Source organism: Podarcis tiliguerta (genome assembly GCF_965153285.1).
Source record: "Podarcis tiliguerta genome assembly, chromosome: 1".
In the NCBI taxonomy this organism is placed as follows: Eukaryota; Metazoa; Chordata; class Lepidosauria; order Squamata; family Lacertidae; genus Podarcis; species Podarcis tiliguerta.
Genome location: NC_139534.1, coordinates 122555965 through 122571754, shown reverse-complemented (window position 1 = coordinate 122571754; position 15790 = coordinate 122555965). Strand labels below are relative to the sequence as shown.

General features: G+C 44.2%; 1 protein-coding gene across 10 annotated transcripts in view; it reads right to left on the bottom strand.

Annotated features, from left to right (window-relative positions):
- Positions 1 to 15790, bottom strand: part of INF2 (inverted formin 2) — a 71302-nt gene that overhangs the window by 7353 nt on the left and 48159 nt on the right. For 5 of the 10 annotated variants that reach the window (XR_014509631.1, XM_083433812.1, XM_083433809.1 and 2 more), the window contains exons 10-21: positions 13981 to 14042; positions 12526 to 12628; positions 12323 to 12408; positions 10479 to 10579; positions 8854 to 8924; positions 7728 to 7835; positions 7249 to 7319; positions 6491 to 6611; positions 6209 to 6373; positions 5373 to 5475; positions 3305 to 3469; positions 588 to 1346 (exon numbers count right to left, since the gene is read on the bottom strand). Coding sequence is in view for 9 of the 10 variants with exons in the window: in XM_083433812.1 (XP_083289938.1) it covers positions 588 to 1346; positions 3305 to 3469; positions 5373 to 5475; positions 6209 to 6373; positions 6491 to 6611; positions 7249 to 7319; positions 7728 to 7835; positions 8854 to 8924; positions 10479 to 10579; positions 12323 to 12408; positions 12526 to 12628; positions 13981 to 14042 (1915 nt within the window). In the remaining variant the exon portion in view is untranslated. The remainder of the gene's footprint in view (positions 1 to 587; positions 1347 to 3304; positions 3470 to 5372; positions 5476 to 6208; positions 6374 to 6490; positions 6612 to 7248; positions 7320 to 7727; positions 7836 to 8853; positions 8925 to 10478; positions 10580 to 12322; positions 12409 to 12525; positions 12629 to 13980; positions 14043 to 15790) is intronic. The other 5 variants (XM_083433813.1, XM_083433814.1, XM_083433815.1 and 2 more) reach the window with 1 other exon arrangement.

Genomic DNA, 15790 nt, shown 5'->3' with positions numbered 1-15790 from the left:
CCACTCAGATTTCTCACCACTTATTTACTGGACCAGTGTGCACCTGTTTTTTCTTTTTTACCCTCAAGATGCCAGAGGGAGGGCAGACAGAACCCTCGGAGCTGGCTACAAACATCGCCAGGCGGCCACATCTCATTGGCTGTGTCACAAAGTCAAATCAGAGTAAGGGAAAGGAAGCGCCGCCCTCGGTCGGAGTTGACTTCGCAAGGACCTTACGTAGCCAATCGGATTTGGCTATGCGATGGCGACATCTGTAGCTACCTCAGGCTAATGCCAGTCCTTGCTATCCATGGTTTCTTATCTTGCAGTTGCGAACCGCCCTGAGATCTATGGATAACGGGCGGCACAAAAGCGTAATAAATAAATAAATAAGTAAGTAAGTAAATAAATAAATAAATAAATGTGCCAGGCAGAAGTCGGGACTGTGGCTGCCATTCCCAAAGGGGATGAACGCTTTGCCCTTTTTCCCCATCCCTTAAAATCTCCAAAAGAGAGAGGGCAGGTCTGCCTGAATGAGGCCCATGAGCGAGCTAGCTAGGTTCGGCTCAGTCTTGACCTCCAGCAATTACAATTCAAAAAGGGCTTACTTGAGTTGCTCTTGCTGTGCCTTTTCTTCTTCTTTCGCTTTGAGGAGCCCCTTTGGCCCTCCTTGTCGGCCAGGGCTTGCTCCGGAGGGACCGCCGCAGAGCACGAAGAATCCGTCACCGGCTCCTCCGAGAAGGACTTCTCCTGAGAGATGTCCACCAGAGAGTCTATAGAAGGTTCTTTGTTTTCCTTGATCGCTTCTTTCGGCGCCTCCGGGGTTAGTAGCTCTGTGTTATGTCCAGGATCTTTCTCCTTTCTGCTGCCTTTCCTGACGGCGCTGCTCACCTGGTCATTCGGATTTAAGCCGTTCTGCGAACAAACCGGTTCTGTTCCCCCAGCTGGGTCTCCAGAGCCTAAAGAAATAGTTTCGCTTCCAAAGCCTGAGGTACTGCTCGCAAACTTGATGGAGGAGGTCGACTGGGACAACACCAAGTCATTGAAGTCCACATTGTCCTGGGCGCTACAAGGGGCGGCCCCCTCTTGCATGCTTGTGCCATTTCCTGATTTTCCGCCTCCCTCCAGTGGAAACGAATTCAAGGAACTCGTCTCAGTACCAGGCTGGGGTGGAGAACATCTCCCACTCCCCACTTTGGGAACGGGCTTGTCAGAAGCCACGGGGTCAGCGACAGCCTCCTGCGTCTTAACTGGGGTCATGACATCCGAAGCTGTTTTTTCTACTTGATTCTGGAGCTTAGTTTGCGCAACCACATCCTTTTCCCCTTCATCCTTCGCTGGGTCTTTGGCAGGCTGGACACTTTGGCCTGAAAAAAATTGACAAAATACACAAGGATCAGATCCACCTCTGAGGGTTTTTTGTGAATGAGAAAGAAACACGCTGTCGGGCAAACGTTCAGGCTGCTCCTGAGTTTCCCTAGCGCCAGCCCCCAACAAGACTTTCTGGTTTCTCCCCCTCTCTTTCTTAAAGGTAAAGGTAAAGGGACCCTGGCCATTAGGTCCAGTCGTGACCGACTCTTGGGTTGCGGCGCTCATTTCGCTTTACTGGCTGAGGGAGCCAGCGTACAGCTTCCGGGTCATGTGGCCAGCATGACTAAGCCGCTTCTGGCGAACCAGAGCAGCGCACAGAAACGCCGTTTACCTTCCTGCCGGAGTGGTACCTATTTATCTACTTGCACTTTGACGTGCTTTTGAACTGCTAGGTTGGCAGAAGCAGGGACTGAGCAACGGGAGCTCACCCCGTCGCGGGGATTCGAACCGCCGACCTTCTGATCGGCAAGTCCTAGGCTCTGTGGTTTAACCCACAGCGCCACCCGCATCCCTTACCTCTCTTTCTTAGTAATGCGAGTTTCCCTGCCCTTCCTTTATTCTACCGCCTGCCATTGGGGGAGATGGGAAATGTGATGTGAAGCCACATGCTGAGTAACTGTTGATGTGGCAGTGTTGTGCAGTGGCTAGAGCAGGCATAGGCAAACACAGCCCTCCAGATGTTTTGGGACTACAATTCCCATAACCCCTGACCACTGGTTCTGTTAGCTAGGGATGATGGGAGTTGTAGTCCCAAAACATCTGGAGGGCCGAGTTTGCCTATGCCTGGGCTAGATCATCAGCCTTGGAACTGGGCAGGGGTGCCCGCCTGAATAAAATATTGGGTGGGGGCAGGTAAGCCCCATCCTGCATAACTGATCACATGATGCGGTATGCACACACCATTTGAATGGCAAAGCCCATCAATTTTGGGGGGCCCCAGCCCCCTCAAATAATTTATTGACTCCTATGGACCTGGGAGAAGAGGGTTCAGAGCCCCACTCAGCCATGAAACTCACTGGGTGACCTTGAGCTGGTTACTGCCTTGCCGCCTATCCTACCTCACAAGGTTGCTGTCAGCGTTAAATGAGGAGGGAGAGAACAGCATACACCACCTTTAGCTCCTTGGAGAAGATGGTGGGATATAAATTGAATGTCATTGGGTTGCTGCTTTCTAGCTCAGCCTCCTATTTGACGTCTAGTTCCAGCCTCCGAAATGGTAAATTCCAGATTCTGCCACACGGGGGCTCAGTCAGATGAAATGCTACTCACACAAAGCAGCATTGCACAGGTGCTCTGGGTATCAGTTGCTGGGACCCGTTGTGTTCAGGTCCTACTTGTAGGCCTCCCATTGGAATCAGGTGCCATAGGCCACTTTGAGAACAGGATGCCTGTCTAGGTGGACCTTTGCCACCTAACTGAGCAGGAAATCTTATGTTCTTAAAATCCGCACCCCCTGCCGCCACCAAAAAGAGCAATTGTTTATGCGACAAGGCTGCCCATAAAATTAAAAAACCCATTTTCATTGCAGTGATGAGTGGATTTTTGCGACTGCAAGTTGTTTAAATCTGTTTTAATGTTGTATATGATCTTGCCCTGGGATATCAGGGTAAAGGATGGGTAATAGCATGTTAGTTTTAACAACAGCAGCAGCAGCAGAAACAGCAATTGCTACTACAGTCGTACCTTGGAAGTCAAATGAAATCCATTCCAGAATTTTGTTCGACTTCCAAAACGTTCACAAAATCGCGGCTTCCGATTGGCTGCAGGAAGCTCCTGCAGCCAATGGGTAGCTGCGGAAGCCCCGTTGGAACGTTCGGCTTCCAAAAATAGTTCTCAAACCGGAACAGTCACTTACGGGTTTGCAGCGTTCAGGAGCCAAAACGTCCGAGAACTAGGCTGTTCGAAAACCAAGATACCACTGTATTACTACGACTTTTGGATTTGCTGTTCTTACCATTTTCTTTCCCTTTCTGTGGTTGACTGGGTGATGTCTTCGCGGGCGTGTCTGTATCGGCTTTGTTCCTGGCCGTTTTCCGCAGCTGGAACCCCTTCCTGATGTCAGCCAGCAAAGCATCGATAACACACACTTCGTCTTGCTTCACAGCCCCTTTCTTAACTGCTGTTGGAAATAGAGGAGAGAGTTAGCCGGACGATCAGTGTGACGGGCTGCTGACATGCTAGGGCTTCTGAATTTCAAAAAGAAGGTACTTATATTTAAGCTGCCACGAGATGTAGTGATGGTTGCCATCCTGGATGGCTTTAAGAAAGGATTAGACAAAACCACAGAGGATAACGCTGTTAATTGTTGTTGCCCAAAACATCTGGAGAGTATGTTGTATTTATTTTACTGTTGTTAGCCGCCCCGAGTCCGGCTTTGGCTGGCGAGGGCGGGATATAAATAATTTATTATTATTATTATTATTATTATTATTATTATTATTATTATCTGGTTGGTGGAAGAAGAATACAGTGGCACCTCGGTTCTTGAACATAATCCATTCTGGAAGACCATTCAAGTTCTAAAGCGCTCGAAAACCAAGGCACAAAGGGCTGCCTGCAAATTCAGTTGAGAAAATTGAAAAACACCCAGCGTTCGACTTCCAAGGCACGTTCAAAAACAGAAGCATTTACTTCCGGGTTTTCGGCGTTGGGGTTCCGAAATGTTCGTCAACGGAAATGTTTGCGAACAGTAGTTTAATTGAAACTTTTTACTTAATTTCCTTCCATGCAGTTTGCTGTCCACTGGCAGCCTACACCATTATTCTTTCCCTAGCAGTATGGCTACATAATCCCAAAATCCATCATATTGGTGATCCTGAGAGGCAGAACGAGGAAAAGCCATTAACATCTATTTCACTTGTACTCCAGGTCTCCTGTAAAAATACAATGTCATAATCTTGGATGAATTTAACAAAGCTCCCTTTTTAGGCCAGCCTGCAATATTCCATGTAGAAAGCTAAAGTTGGCTTTGGTTTTGCTGGAGTCTAATCTTTGTCAATTGTCTTCCGAAAAGCTTTTGGAGTTTGCCATTTTTTTGTGGCACCTGAATCCATCATATTGTGTTGCACTAGAAGCAGGTGGTTCTCAAAGGGTGTGATGGGAAGCTTCAAAGAAACATTTTAACATTTTAGTGTAGTACAGTATAGCATACTATCACCATTAATTTTTTTTTTGCAGAATATGGTTGGGTATCTTTTCAAAGCAGAGACATCACCTTGCCAACAAAGGTCCATATAGTAAAAGCTATGGTTTTCCCTGTAGTGATGTATGGAAGTGAGAGCTGGACCATAAAGAAGGCTGATCGCCGAAGAATTGATGCTTTTGAATTATGGTGCTGGAGGAGACTCTTAAGAGTCCCATGGACTGCAAGAAGATCAAACCTATCCATTCTGAAGGAAATCAGCCCTAAGTGCTCACTGGAAGGACAGATCCTGAAGCTGAGTTTCCAATACTTTGGCCACCTCATGAGAAGAGAAGACTCCCTGGAAAAGACCCTGATGTTGGGAAGGATGGAGGGCACAAGGAGAAGGGGACGACAGAGGACGAGATGGTTGGACAGTGTTCTCGAAGCTACCAGCATGAGTTTGACCAAGCTGCAGGAGGCAGTGGAAGACAGGAGGGCCTGGCGTTGTCTGGTCCATGGGGTCATGAAGAGTTGGACATGACTAAATAACTAAACAAGAACAAACTTTTCAAAGCGAGAGGAAGAGCAACAAGTGATACTCTTATAAATCAAGCACTGCTAGGAGTTGTTTCTCTTTGTTTTCCAATGCATATGTTATCAATAAAATAAAAAAAATCATTGTGGCACAAGCAAATTTTAATTCTGAAAGTGTGACCCAAAAAGAAAAAGAAGTCTGAGAAACCACTGCACTAGTGAGTACTGGAACAGACTTTCCTGATCCATGTTTGTAAAAATCACCTGGGAAGACAGCAAGGCACTGAGCAGAACTTCCATGACCAAGAGCACTCTTGCTCAAACACCTACTGCATTACGTCAACAAGCCCATCGAGATACTCACTGATCTTTCCATTTTCTCCTTTCTGCCTCTTCGCCTCTTCTTCCTCCAGCTGCTTCTTCCGTTTCTCAGCTCTTGCCGCTTGCTCCTTTCGGTCCTTGTTCTCCTGTGGGTAGGAGACACTGGCATGTAAAGGGCATATCAAATGTTTGCTTTAGTTTTATTTGCAAATTATTTTTTATTGATTTTCCTTTAAAAAACCAAAAACAAATTGTCACCAAATTAATACAAATTTAATACAAACTTAAAAACTGACTTCCCACCCCCAGATGTTCCTTCTTTTTCCATCCTTCTGTTGCTGCTCCAAATACATTAGATTTCCCAATTTTCATTTCAATATTCAATTAAATTCAACGTAATTATGTTACAATAGTACTTCATCCCCTCTCCCTGAACATTGGTTGTGCAAGTACCAATTTCTGCTGAGACTTTTACATATTATTATAACATATCCACAAAATAATCAAGTAGAGTATATCTCTTTTATCTGTCTATAATAATCATTACGGTAACTTAAATCATTTTCCTCTGATACCACTTGGGTAGAGCTCTGCCTTAGAAAAACAAACCCTACTTCTTTTTTCTAAAAAACCAAAACACGAAAACAAAGGTTTGCTTTATTATCAGGCTGCCACAGCAGCTACTAACCACGATGGCTAAATTCTATCTCCACTGCCAGAAGCATTATCTGATTTTTCCTGCGCTTCCTTTCCTGCGCATATTGTCATCCTACATGCTAAATGATGATGCTGATGTTGCAGTTCACAAACAGATTCCCCACCTTATCTTCTATTCCTTACAGTATTTAGGATCCCACTATTTCATTCTCAAACTCAAACCTTTAACGCTTTGATGTAGAGATCCCGGAAGGTTTTCATGGTGTTAAACATATCTTCCAAAGACAACTTGTTTGGGTCCTCGCAGAGGTAGTTGGCAAGCTTTACTTTCTTCGTTTCAATGACTTCGAACTCGGCCTCCAACTTCTTGTTAGCGCTGATGCTCTCCTGAAAGACATTGGATTTAGGTCAGAATTTAAAAAAACAAACCAACAAACACAGCAGCAGACTGCCCTGGCAAAATGGCGGAGGCCTCTAAGCGCAGTGAGCCTGTCACACACCTACCTGAATGGCTTTTCCATACTGGGCTTTCACGTCTTCCGTTGATGACGACAATTTCCGATCAAGATCCTGCAGCTTTTTCAGATTGGAACTGGATTCAGAACGTATCACATCAAGGTTGATCCTGAAAAGGAACAGGCCACAAGTTCTGGCGTCTGGATCTGCTAATCCTGGGAAGGAACTAGGAGTTATGTGGGGCTTGTGTGGGATAAAATTCCCATTGGAGGTTTATTTATTGCACCCCAAAATCCCAAGGCAAAATATAATGTGTGTGTGTGTGAAATATATCGCAGCGGTTTACTATGCAAAAACATAAAACCATACAGCAATTTTTTAAAAAAAATTAAAAGCAAAATAATTGAAAATAAAGAAACCCAGCACCAACAAGTTGTACATAAAGGCCCTTGCCTATTTTACATAAAAGCTCTTTCCAGAGATCAGGGTCAGGCAACTGTAGGGGCTGAGGATTAAAAACTATGAGGAAGTTCACTACAGTACATTTGGAAACAGGAACAGGGGACCTCTAGCCAAATTTTGGACTACAGTCTCCATCACCCTTGACAACTGGCTCTGCTGTTTGGGGCTGACATGACCTGGCAGTTCAACAACATCTGTAGGGGGTTGCAAGTTCCCCACTCCGGCTCTAAAGTATGTCATTCAAAGACCAAAGCCCTGACAGTCTCATTTTTTCCTTGGCAACAACTTTACATTTTTAAAAACACACCCGCCCACATGCATGCATGCACACAATGCGTTCCTACCCTGCTGCCTTTGAAACATATTCAATGTCTTTCGGAAGCTGCAGCAAGTCTGTGTGATTTTTTTCTACTTCCTAAGGAAAAAAAGAAAACATTTATCATCATCATTATCATCATTATTTAAATTTGTATATTGCCTTTTGTCCGCAGATCTCAGGGCGGTTCACACAACATAAAATTACATTACAGTGGTACCTCACAAGACGAATGCCTCGGAAGACGAAAAATTCACAAGGCGAAAGAGTTTTTCGTTTTCTGAGTTGCTTTGCAAGACGGATTTCCCTATGGGCTTGCTTCGCAAGACGAAAACGTCTTGCGCCTTTTTTTAAAAAAACGCCAATGCATTCTTATGGGAAACCATCAATACACATTGGTGCTTCGCAAGACGAAAAAATTCACAAGACGAAAAAACTCGCAGAACGAATTAATTTCGTCTTGCGAGGCACCACTGTATATAAAACCCACGAAATATCAGGAAATACCTCCAAAATATGGTGGAGCAGCGTAATGCGAGTCTGGTTTGCTTTAGTTTCTGTTAGCTTGAGCAAAGTGCCAATTTTAAAGCCGTCGGCATCTCCCGTGTGACTTCCCTGCGGAAAAAAGAAAAACACACCAAAAGAGACCATAAGAAGAGCCTTGCTGGCTCAAGCAAAAGGCCCATCTAGACAAGCATCCACATTAAGCAGATTATGGGATGTCTGCAAGCAGGTTCTGAGTGCAATGGAACTCTTCCCAAAAGAGTTTGCTAGCAACTGGCATTTAGAGAAATGCTGTCTGCCCATTTCAGTTTCTGCCTGTTTTCTCATTTTCTTTAAGTTCCGTTCACCATATTTCCACATCAGTTTGTGCGTTTCTTGAATAAAAAAACTCACGAATTTTTTTTGCTTAAAATACCGTATTGGCCCGAATATAAGCCGTACCTGAATATAAGCCGCACCTTTAAAACTGGAGGGGGGAAAAGAAGAAAAAATACCCAAATATAAGCTGCTCCATTCCTCGCTGCTCCTAACTGCATACTGGAGGGGGGGGGTTAGCTGTTCTGTGTTCTGACAGCCTTTCCCCTTCCTCGCTCTCTCCCTTCCAGGCCTTGGGGGAGAAGATGGGGGACTACGCATGGGACGGCCGCGACTTTGCCGCACTCCTGGCGCTGTTTGCCCTGCGCTCCTGACTGCATACAGTAAGGTCGCGAATATAATCCGCACCTTAACTTTTCATGGTCGGAATTTGGGGAAAAACTGAGGCTTATATTTAGGCCAATATGATAGATTATTATTATTATTTTGTAAGTGATTTCCCCAGATAGAAAGGGTTTTTCTTTTTTGGTATGTTATTATTTTAAATATTATTAATAATGAATTTTTACACACACTTTGCCCTAGGGTGTGATTTTTCTGTAAACATTACCCAACTGAAGAACTGCATAGCAAAATTCAGAGGAGTGTGAATTTTGAGGGATAACTATGTTTCGGTTTGCAAGAAGCACAAAGGGATGTAGGTTTGCCTTTAAAACTGAACTGAAACAAATCTCTCTCCCATCCCTAAACCGCAGGGAAAGGAAGGGAAAGACTAAGGCCACTTCTAAAATGCATATTTTAAACTATCACTTACGTAGTTCAAGAAGTTTCCAACTTTCAGGATCAACTGACAGAAAACAGGCAAACGTTGGCTGGTGAGGAGATCTGGGGGAGGAAAAAAATTAACTGGTACAAAGCCTGAAAACAAGACCTTAGGGCAACAGCCCTCTCCCCATCTGTGATTCCAAGCAACTGATTTTTCGAGAAATACTGCCTCAGGGAGTGCATAGCTCAGCTGGTTAGAGCATGGTGCTGATATTGCCAAAGTTGCAGGTTCGATCCCCGTATGAGACAGCTGCATTGCAGAGGGTTGGACTAGATGATCCTCAGGGTCCCTTCCAATGACCATTCTATGATTGTGGCTAGTAGCCATTGGTAGCCCTCTCCTTCACGAATTTGCCCAGTCCTCTTTTAAAGCCATCCAAGTTGGTGTCAATCACTGCCTCCTGCAGCAGTGAGTTCCACAGTTTGTATTGTGTGGAAAAGTACTTTCTTTTTGTGCATAGCCATGGAAGATTCCTATATCAGATTTAGAACCAGGAGTCTAGGAAGCTGCCTTATGACGAGTAAATATCACTGGTCCATTTAGCTCAGTGCAGCTTACCCTGACTGGCAGTGAATCCCCAGGGTTTCAAAATAGGAGTCATTTGAATCCCTAGATATGTGGAGAATTGAAACTGGGACCTTCTGCACGCAAAGCACATGCTCTACTACTGAGCTACAGCCCTTCCCTAATAAAGGTTAGGAAACATACAGAGAGGTGAGGCCTGCCATTGTGCCCCAGTCCTACCTTGCAGAGTTATCTTTGCGTGAGTAAGCAAAATGCCTTAATTTGAGGGGTATGGAGGAGAACAGATTTCTCACCCAGGAAGCTGGCTTTCAAGTGAAGGGCAGCAGCACCTACAGCTCATTTATGGGCTGAGGTTTCTTTGGAAACTGTTGCTATGCAGATGGGATTAGTACACTGCATGCCGAACGGATCGTGGCTCCATTCCATTCACCATCACTCGGCTGATCTGTGCTAGCCTAATCTGGAGGCGCCGAGTACATAAGACAGCTAAAGTTTGCATTTCCTGCACTAACACAGATCTGTGCATTGGGGCAACGTATGACCTGGTTTCTCATTAAAAAAGCCAATTCTTGCATTCGACCGAGTCCTACCTATAAATGAGCCCAAGTTAGACATTAACTTCAATGGGTCTACTCTATATAGGACTGCCGTAGAACACCTCACCGGGAGTTTGATTTCTTTGGACATTGCCATCTGAGATGGGATGTCCAAACATCGGGGAGCACAAAAGATCTCTTCTTCTTTGGCGATCACTCGTAGCCAAGTAAGATTGTCTTCCAAAAACATGGTTTTAACAATGAGTCTGTGACTGTGGAGGCCAATTCTGGATCCACACGTCCTTCCACAGTGGGGACATTGATTTCCGGGTCGGAGTTGATCACAGTGTGGATTTGCCAAGCATGCCTTCCTCTTAGCACGTTTCTCCCTTGCGTCCTGAGTTCGAGCGTCTTCAAAGCCCATGACACCTTTGGTAAAGGCTGTTCTCCAACTGGCGCACTCATAGGCCAGTGTTTCCCAGTTGTCAGTGTTTATACTACATTTTTAAAGAACTGACACAAGATCTACCTAGAGGTTAAGCCCTTGTTTACCTTCACAGGCCCTCCTGATGGTTTCGGCTTTGGGCTGCAGCATCTCCAGCAGAACGGCCGTCTCTTCGCACATGAGCATGCACTCGATCCGCAGCTGGTAGCTGGAACAGAAACAGTGATGCTGGCACAAAACCATCGCACATACACTATGCTGAAAGGATGAAAGTGCACTGCTCCCTTCTCTTCCCTGCTCTCTCTTCTCCCCCAACTTTATACTGTAAATGGCACATCAACTAGAACTGATCTGTAAAAAGGACTTTATGATCTGAAAATAGAGAAAGATGTACTGCACTTTTCCATGTATAACACGACCCCATGTATAAGACGACCCCTATTTTTGGGAGCCAACAACAACAACTTATTATTTACACCCCACCCATCTGGCTGGATTTCCCCAGCCATTCTGGGCGGCTTCCAACAAAACAGTAAAAATACATTAAAACATCAATCATTAAAAACTTCCCTAAACAGGGCTGCCTTCAGATGTCTTCTAAAAGTCTCGTAGTTGTTAATTTCTTTGACATCTGATGGGAAGGTGTTCCACAGGGCGGGTGCCACTACCAAGAAGGCCCTCTGCCTGGTTCCCTGTAACTTCGCTTCTCACAGTGAGGGAACCGCCAGAAGGCCCTTGGCTCTGGACCTCAGTGTCCGGGTTGAACGATAATAATAATAAATAGAAAACCAGTGTGGGAATACCATGCTGTACATTTAATCAGAACTAAGAGTTGATATTATTTTAGGCTAGCTGTTGCTGAGGAGGAGCTTGGTCAAAGCTATGTTATGTTGATCTAAATGGCCCAGTTTCCCTGCAGGAACCTCTAGATAGCTGAATTCTCAGGCACATAAACAGAGACAGGTCTTTTCATGGCTACTAGCCACCAGAGGCAGGTGGAACCTCCAAATCTGAAAGCAGTATACCTGATGTAGGCTGAACATAGGTCACTGTCTTATACTGAACCACGTGGACTGGCCTATTCAGCTCAGGATCATTTTACTCTAGGGGAAGCCAGTGCGGGGGCCCCAAGGGCTGTTGAGTACAACTCTAATCAGTCTCAGCCAACATGGTCAATGGTAGGAGATGATGGGAGTTGTAGTCAAACAATATATGGCAGCCTTTCTCAACCTGTGTGTCCCCATATGTTGTTGAACTACAACTCCCATCACCCCTAGCTAGCAAGGGTAGAGCTCAGGGATGATGGGAGTTGTAGTCCAACAACATCTGGGGACCCACAGGTTGAGAACCACTGATATACAACACTAGTGGAATAACAAATGGCACCACTATCTGAGGCAGTCCTGTTTAGGGATATTTTAAATGTTTGATGATTTATCGCTTTTTTATTATTATTAATATTCTGTCAGGAGCCGCCCAGAGTGGCTGGGAAAACCCAGCCAGATAGGCGGGGTATAAATTATTATTATTATTATTATTATTATTATTATTATTATTTTCAAATATCTCAAGGGCTGTCACATGGAAGATGGAGCAAGCTTGTTTTCTCCTGCTCTGGAGGGTAGGACTCAAACCAATGGCTTCAAGTTACAAGAAAGGAGATTCTGAATAAACACCCTTTCTGGTACTACAGATAAAATGTCTCCATTTCCCAAAAACTAATAAAATGCAGGCAAGACAAAAAACCAACAAAAAACCCCAAAAACCTTCCATCAAAACAGACAACTCCTCACTAAGCAACAAAACCCAAAAATTCTCAATTAAAAACAAATAAATTGGGAGGTGAACCTTGATGTCCACAGATACAATGTCAGGGCCTCTGTCAATCTGCTAGAACATAGGATTCATTTCCTTAACAGTCCCTGTTAAAAGATGTGAGGCTTTCCATTACCTAGGAACCCCAAGAAGCAGAAGATAGAACTGGTCTGCATTTGCTAATTTGTCCTTTTCTTCTTTGAAGGATTTCAGGTTTTCTATCTGAGAAGAAAGCAGAAGGGTTAAGTTCCAAGAACATCGCTGCGTTTACATACTCACTGCAACACAGAGAAGAACTGAAATAAGACTTTGCTTATGTGTGTTTAGGGCACAGCTTACTTCATGCTTTTCGGGTAGGAGTTTCAGCAGCTGCTTGAGTACCTCCACGTCAAACTTCGTTCGGTCGCCCTTCTGGATCATGTCAACCACCTCCACATTTGGGCTATCGATCAAAGAGATTGTTGGTTAGATGCAACTACTGCCCTGCGGGGACAGGGGATTACGAACTGGGAGGGGAGGCAGGGAAATCATATGACCTCTTCTGATAATGTTAGAATTTGAAGGTTGCCCATTGAAGTTGCCTGGCAAGTCAGTTCAGCATGGATGAATGTGAAGGATGGGAGAACCTATCAATTTTGGTGTTTCTCAGTTTTCTCATTTTTCCAGCTTAAGTTTAGTTTTTCAGATTTCAACATCAGATTTAATTTATTTTGGGGTTTTCAAGTCCTCATGTAAAGTCATTAGGATTATAATGCAATTTTCTTCTGATACAACAAGTTTGCATTTCCCCTTAATATACACATTTTTGTGGACCCTAATATATTGTGCATTTTTGTATGTTAGTTTTGCTAAGAATATGTGTGTTTCTATGCACACTTTTCTTCAGAGTGCGCATCCCCCCCCCCAACACATTACTTGACGGAAGAACTGCATTGCAAAATTCAGAGTAGTGTAGATTCAAAGAATGACTGTGCTTTGGTTCCTGTACTGCTTCAGAAAGTGTGAATAATCAAATCTCCCTCCTCCCTGTCCCTAACAAAAGCAAACTCTTCTTCATTCTGTCTTACGGAGTTCACAGCAACAAGCTGTAGTGCTGGTCACCAGCTAAGCCAGTTTCAGAAAAGAATTAAGACACATTCAAGGAGGCTAGATCAACCAATGGCTATTAACCACTGTCTAGCTTTGAATATCTATTGCTAAGGTCAATCAACAAACTGGGGACTCAGCTATAAAGCTGCACATAAATGTTTTAAGTGTGTTGTAAAGTGCAGTATACAAATGTGACACTAGATGGCGGTGGTGAGCTATGGCAACTGCAATAGATTTTTTAAGAACGTTTTTTAAAAAATCATTTTTCGCAACTTTTTTTTATATGTGTCTGGATTCCACTTGGGTCTTTCATACTCTAAGCTGCTGCAAGAAAAATACCTAGAAATAAAAGTAACGTAAGTTTAACTGCTGTTCAGACAGCTGCAGGCTCACATTGGGGCACAATTATTACAATATTTGGGGATTGTTCCTCTCATATCACCTCAACACCAAAAAAGAGATCTGGGCTGAATACTTCAGCTAAAAACCAGTCAAAATATGCCATTACTGTTATTTAAGTGAATCAAGACAGCTGCTTGTGGGAGTTATTTGCATGCCTGGATTCAGGGCAAAATTTGCACAATTTTACAGGTTACAATCTTTTGGACAACCACACTTCCTTAAATCTTATTGAATTGCTAAGGATTGCTAAGGAGTGCTAATTTTTCATTAACATTTGACCTGAATCATGAAACGAGATCTCACCACTTGAATTGCTTCAAAAAGATGTTCAAATTGAGACTTTTCTTGGACTCCAGAAACGTGATCTATTTCAGAAAAGGAAAACATTTTTGGTCATTCTTACAAAGAAGCACACAAAAGTTACTCGGCCACTTTTTCTGAATGGTTAGACCATTCGTCCGTTTGGCACAGTACTGCCTACACAAATTGGCAGCAGCTTTCCAAGGTTATAGTCAGGGGTCTCTTTCCCCAGCCCTACCTAGAGATGATGGGATTTGAACCTGGGACCTCCTGCATGCAAGACAGATGCTCTACCACTGAGCTATGGCCCTTCCACAAGAAAAGAGGAGGATTAGACAAATTTAAAAGGATTTAAAAGAGGATCAAACAGTTTCATGGCTACTTGTGTGATAGGAATTTTGAGGTCTTAGATATATGGTAATGTTCATAAGCATACCAACCAAGCACGTACACAGATCAGCAAAGGAAAACCAACCTGGAACCATTTTGATTCCTAAACTGAGCAAATGTTTTCTCTGCAAGGTCAAAGTGGGAAACCTCCCATTGTCTCTTTCCTCACAAAAGGGCACATTTAAGATATGAATAGGGTGTGAGCCTGTGACCTGGCCCAGGAACTAAGTATTTATCATTACAAAAGACTAGCCAGGCTCCCCAGGAAATCCAATCAAGTGACCATTAAACAAGTAACCTGGCAGACAGGAGGTAAACGACAGGAGAAAAACAACATTCAAATTTCTGTTTTAAGACCGCCTTTTCTGTGATGTAGGTATGATGTATCTGAGGGGTGGTCTTAGGTTATGCCCCTTCTGTGATGTAGGTATGATGCATTTGAGGGGGTGGTCTTGATCTACAGGGTGGCAATTTCAAAAGTCTTTATAAGGCCTTGCGCGCCATTTTTCTGGGTTCCCCCTCCTCTCCTGCGGGTGAGGGGAGCACCCTGTTGCAACAGACCAATAAAGATCAAGCTTTCTAGCTGCTTTGCTTCTCAATATTCTTTGGTTGGCCTCTGTTATTCTCTCCTACCAATAGGGAACCTATGTAAGGACTCTATATGGGCTCTTGGATACCCCATAAGGGAAAAGGGCAATTTTTGTTTACAACACTAGCCACGATGGCTCTGCTCCGCCACGAGAGTTGGAGGCAGCCAAGCTTCTGAACACCAGTTGCTGGGTATCTCAGGAGGGAGAGTGTTCTTGTGCTTGGGTCCTGTTTGCAAGTTTCCTATTGAAACATTCGGTTGGCCACTGTGAGAACAGGATGCTGGACTAGAGGGGTTGTTGGCCCGATTTCCTTAAGGAAGAAAAGGCTGAAGGAGCTGGTTTGTTTAGTCTGAAAAAGAAGAGACTGAAAGGAGTTATGATAGCCATCTTCAAATATCTTAGGGGCTGTCACATGGAGAATGAAGCAAGCTTGTTTTCTCCTGCTCTGGAGGGTAGGACTCGAACCAATGGCTTCAAGTTACAAGGAAGGAGATTCCGACTACACACTTTCTGAGGGTAAGAGCTGTTTGACAGTGGAATGGGCTCCCTTGGCAGGTGGTGGACGCTCCTCCCTTGGAGGGTTTGAAGCAGAGGTTAGATGGCCATCTGTCAGGGACGCTTTAGTTGAGATTCCTGCTTTGTAGGGGGTTGGGCTAGATGACCCTTGGGTCCTTTCCAACTCTATAATTCTATCATTCTATGATAAGAAAGGAAGCAACTTTTCTCCCCAACTTCGAAGCTTCCTTGCCCGGTCACCTAAAGGAGATTCTCCATCATTGCAGGCAAGTGGCTATCTGCAAGGCAGTATTATTGGTATTATTGGGACAGACTGT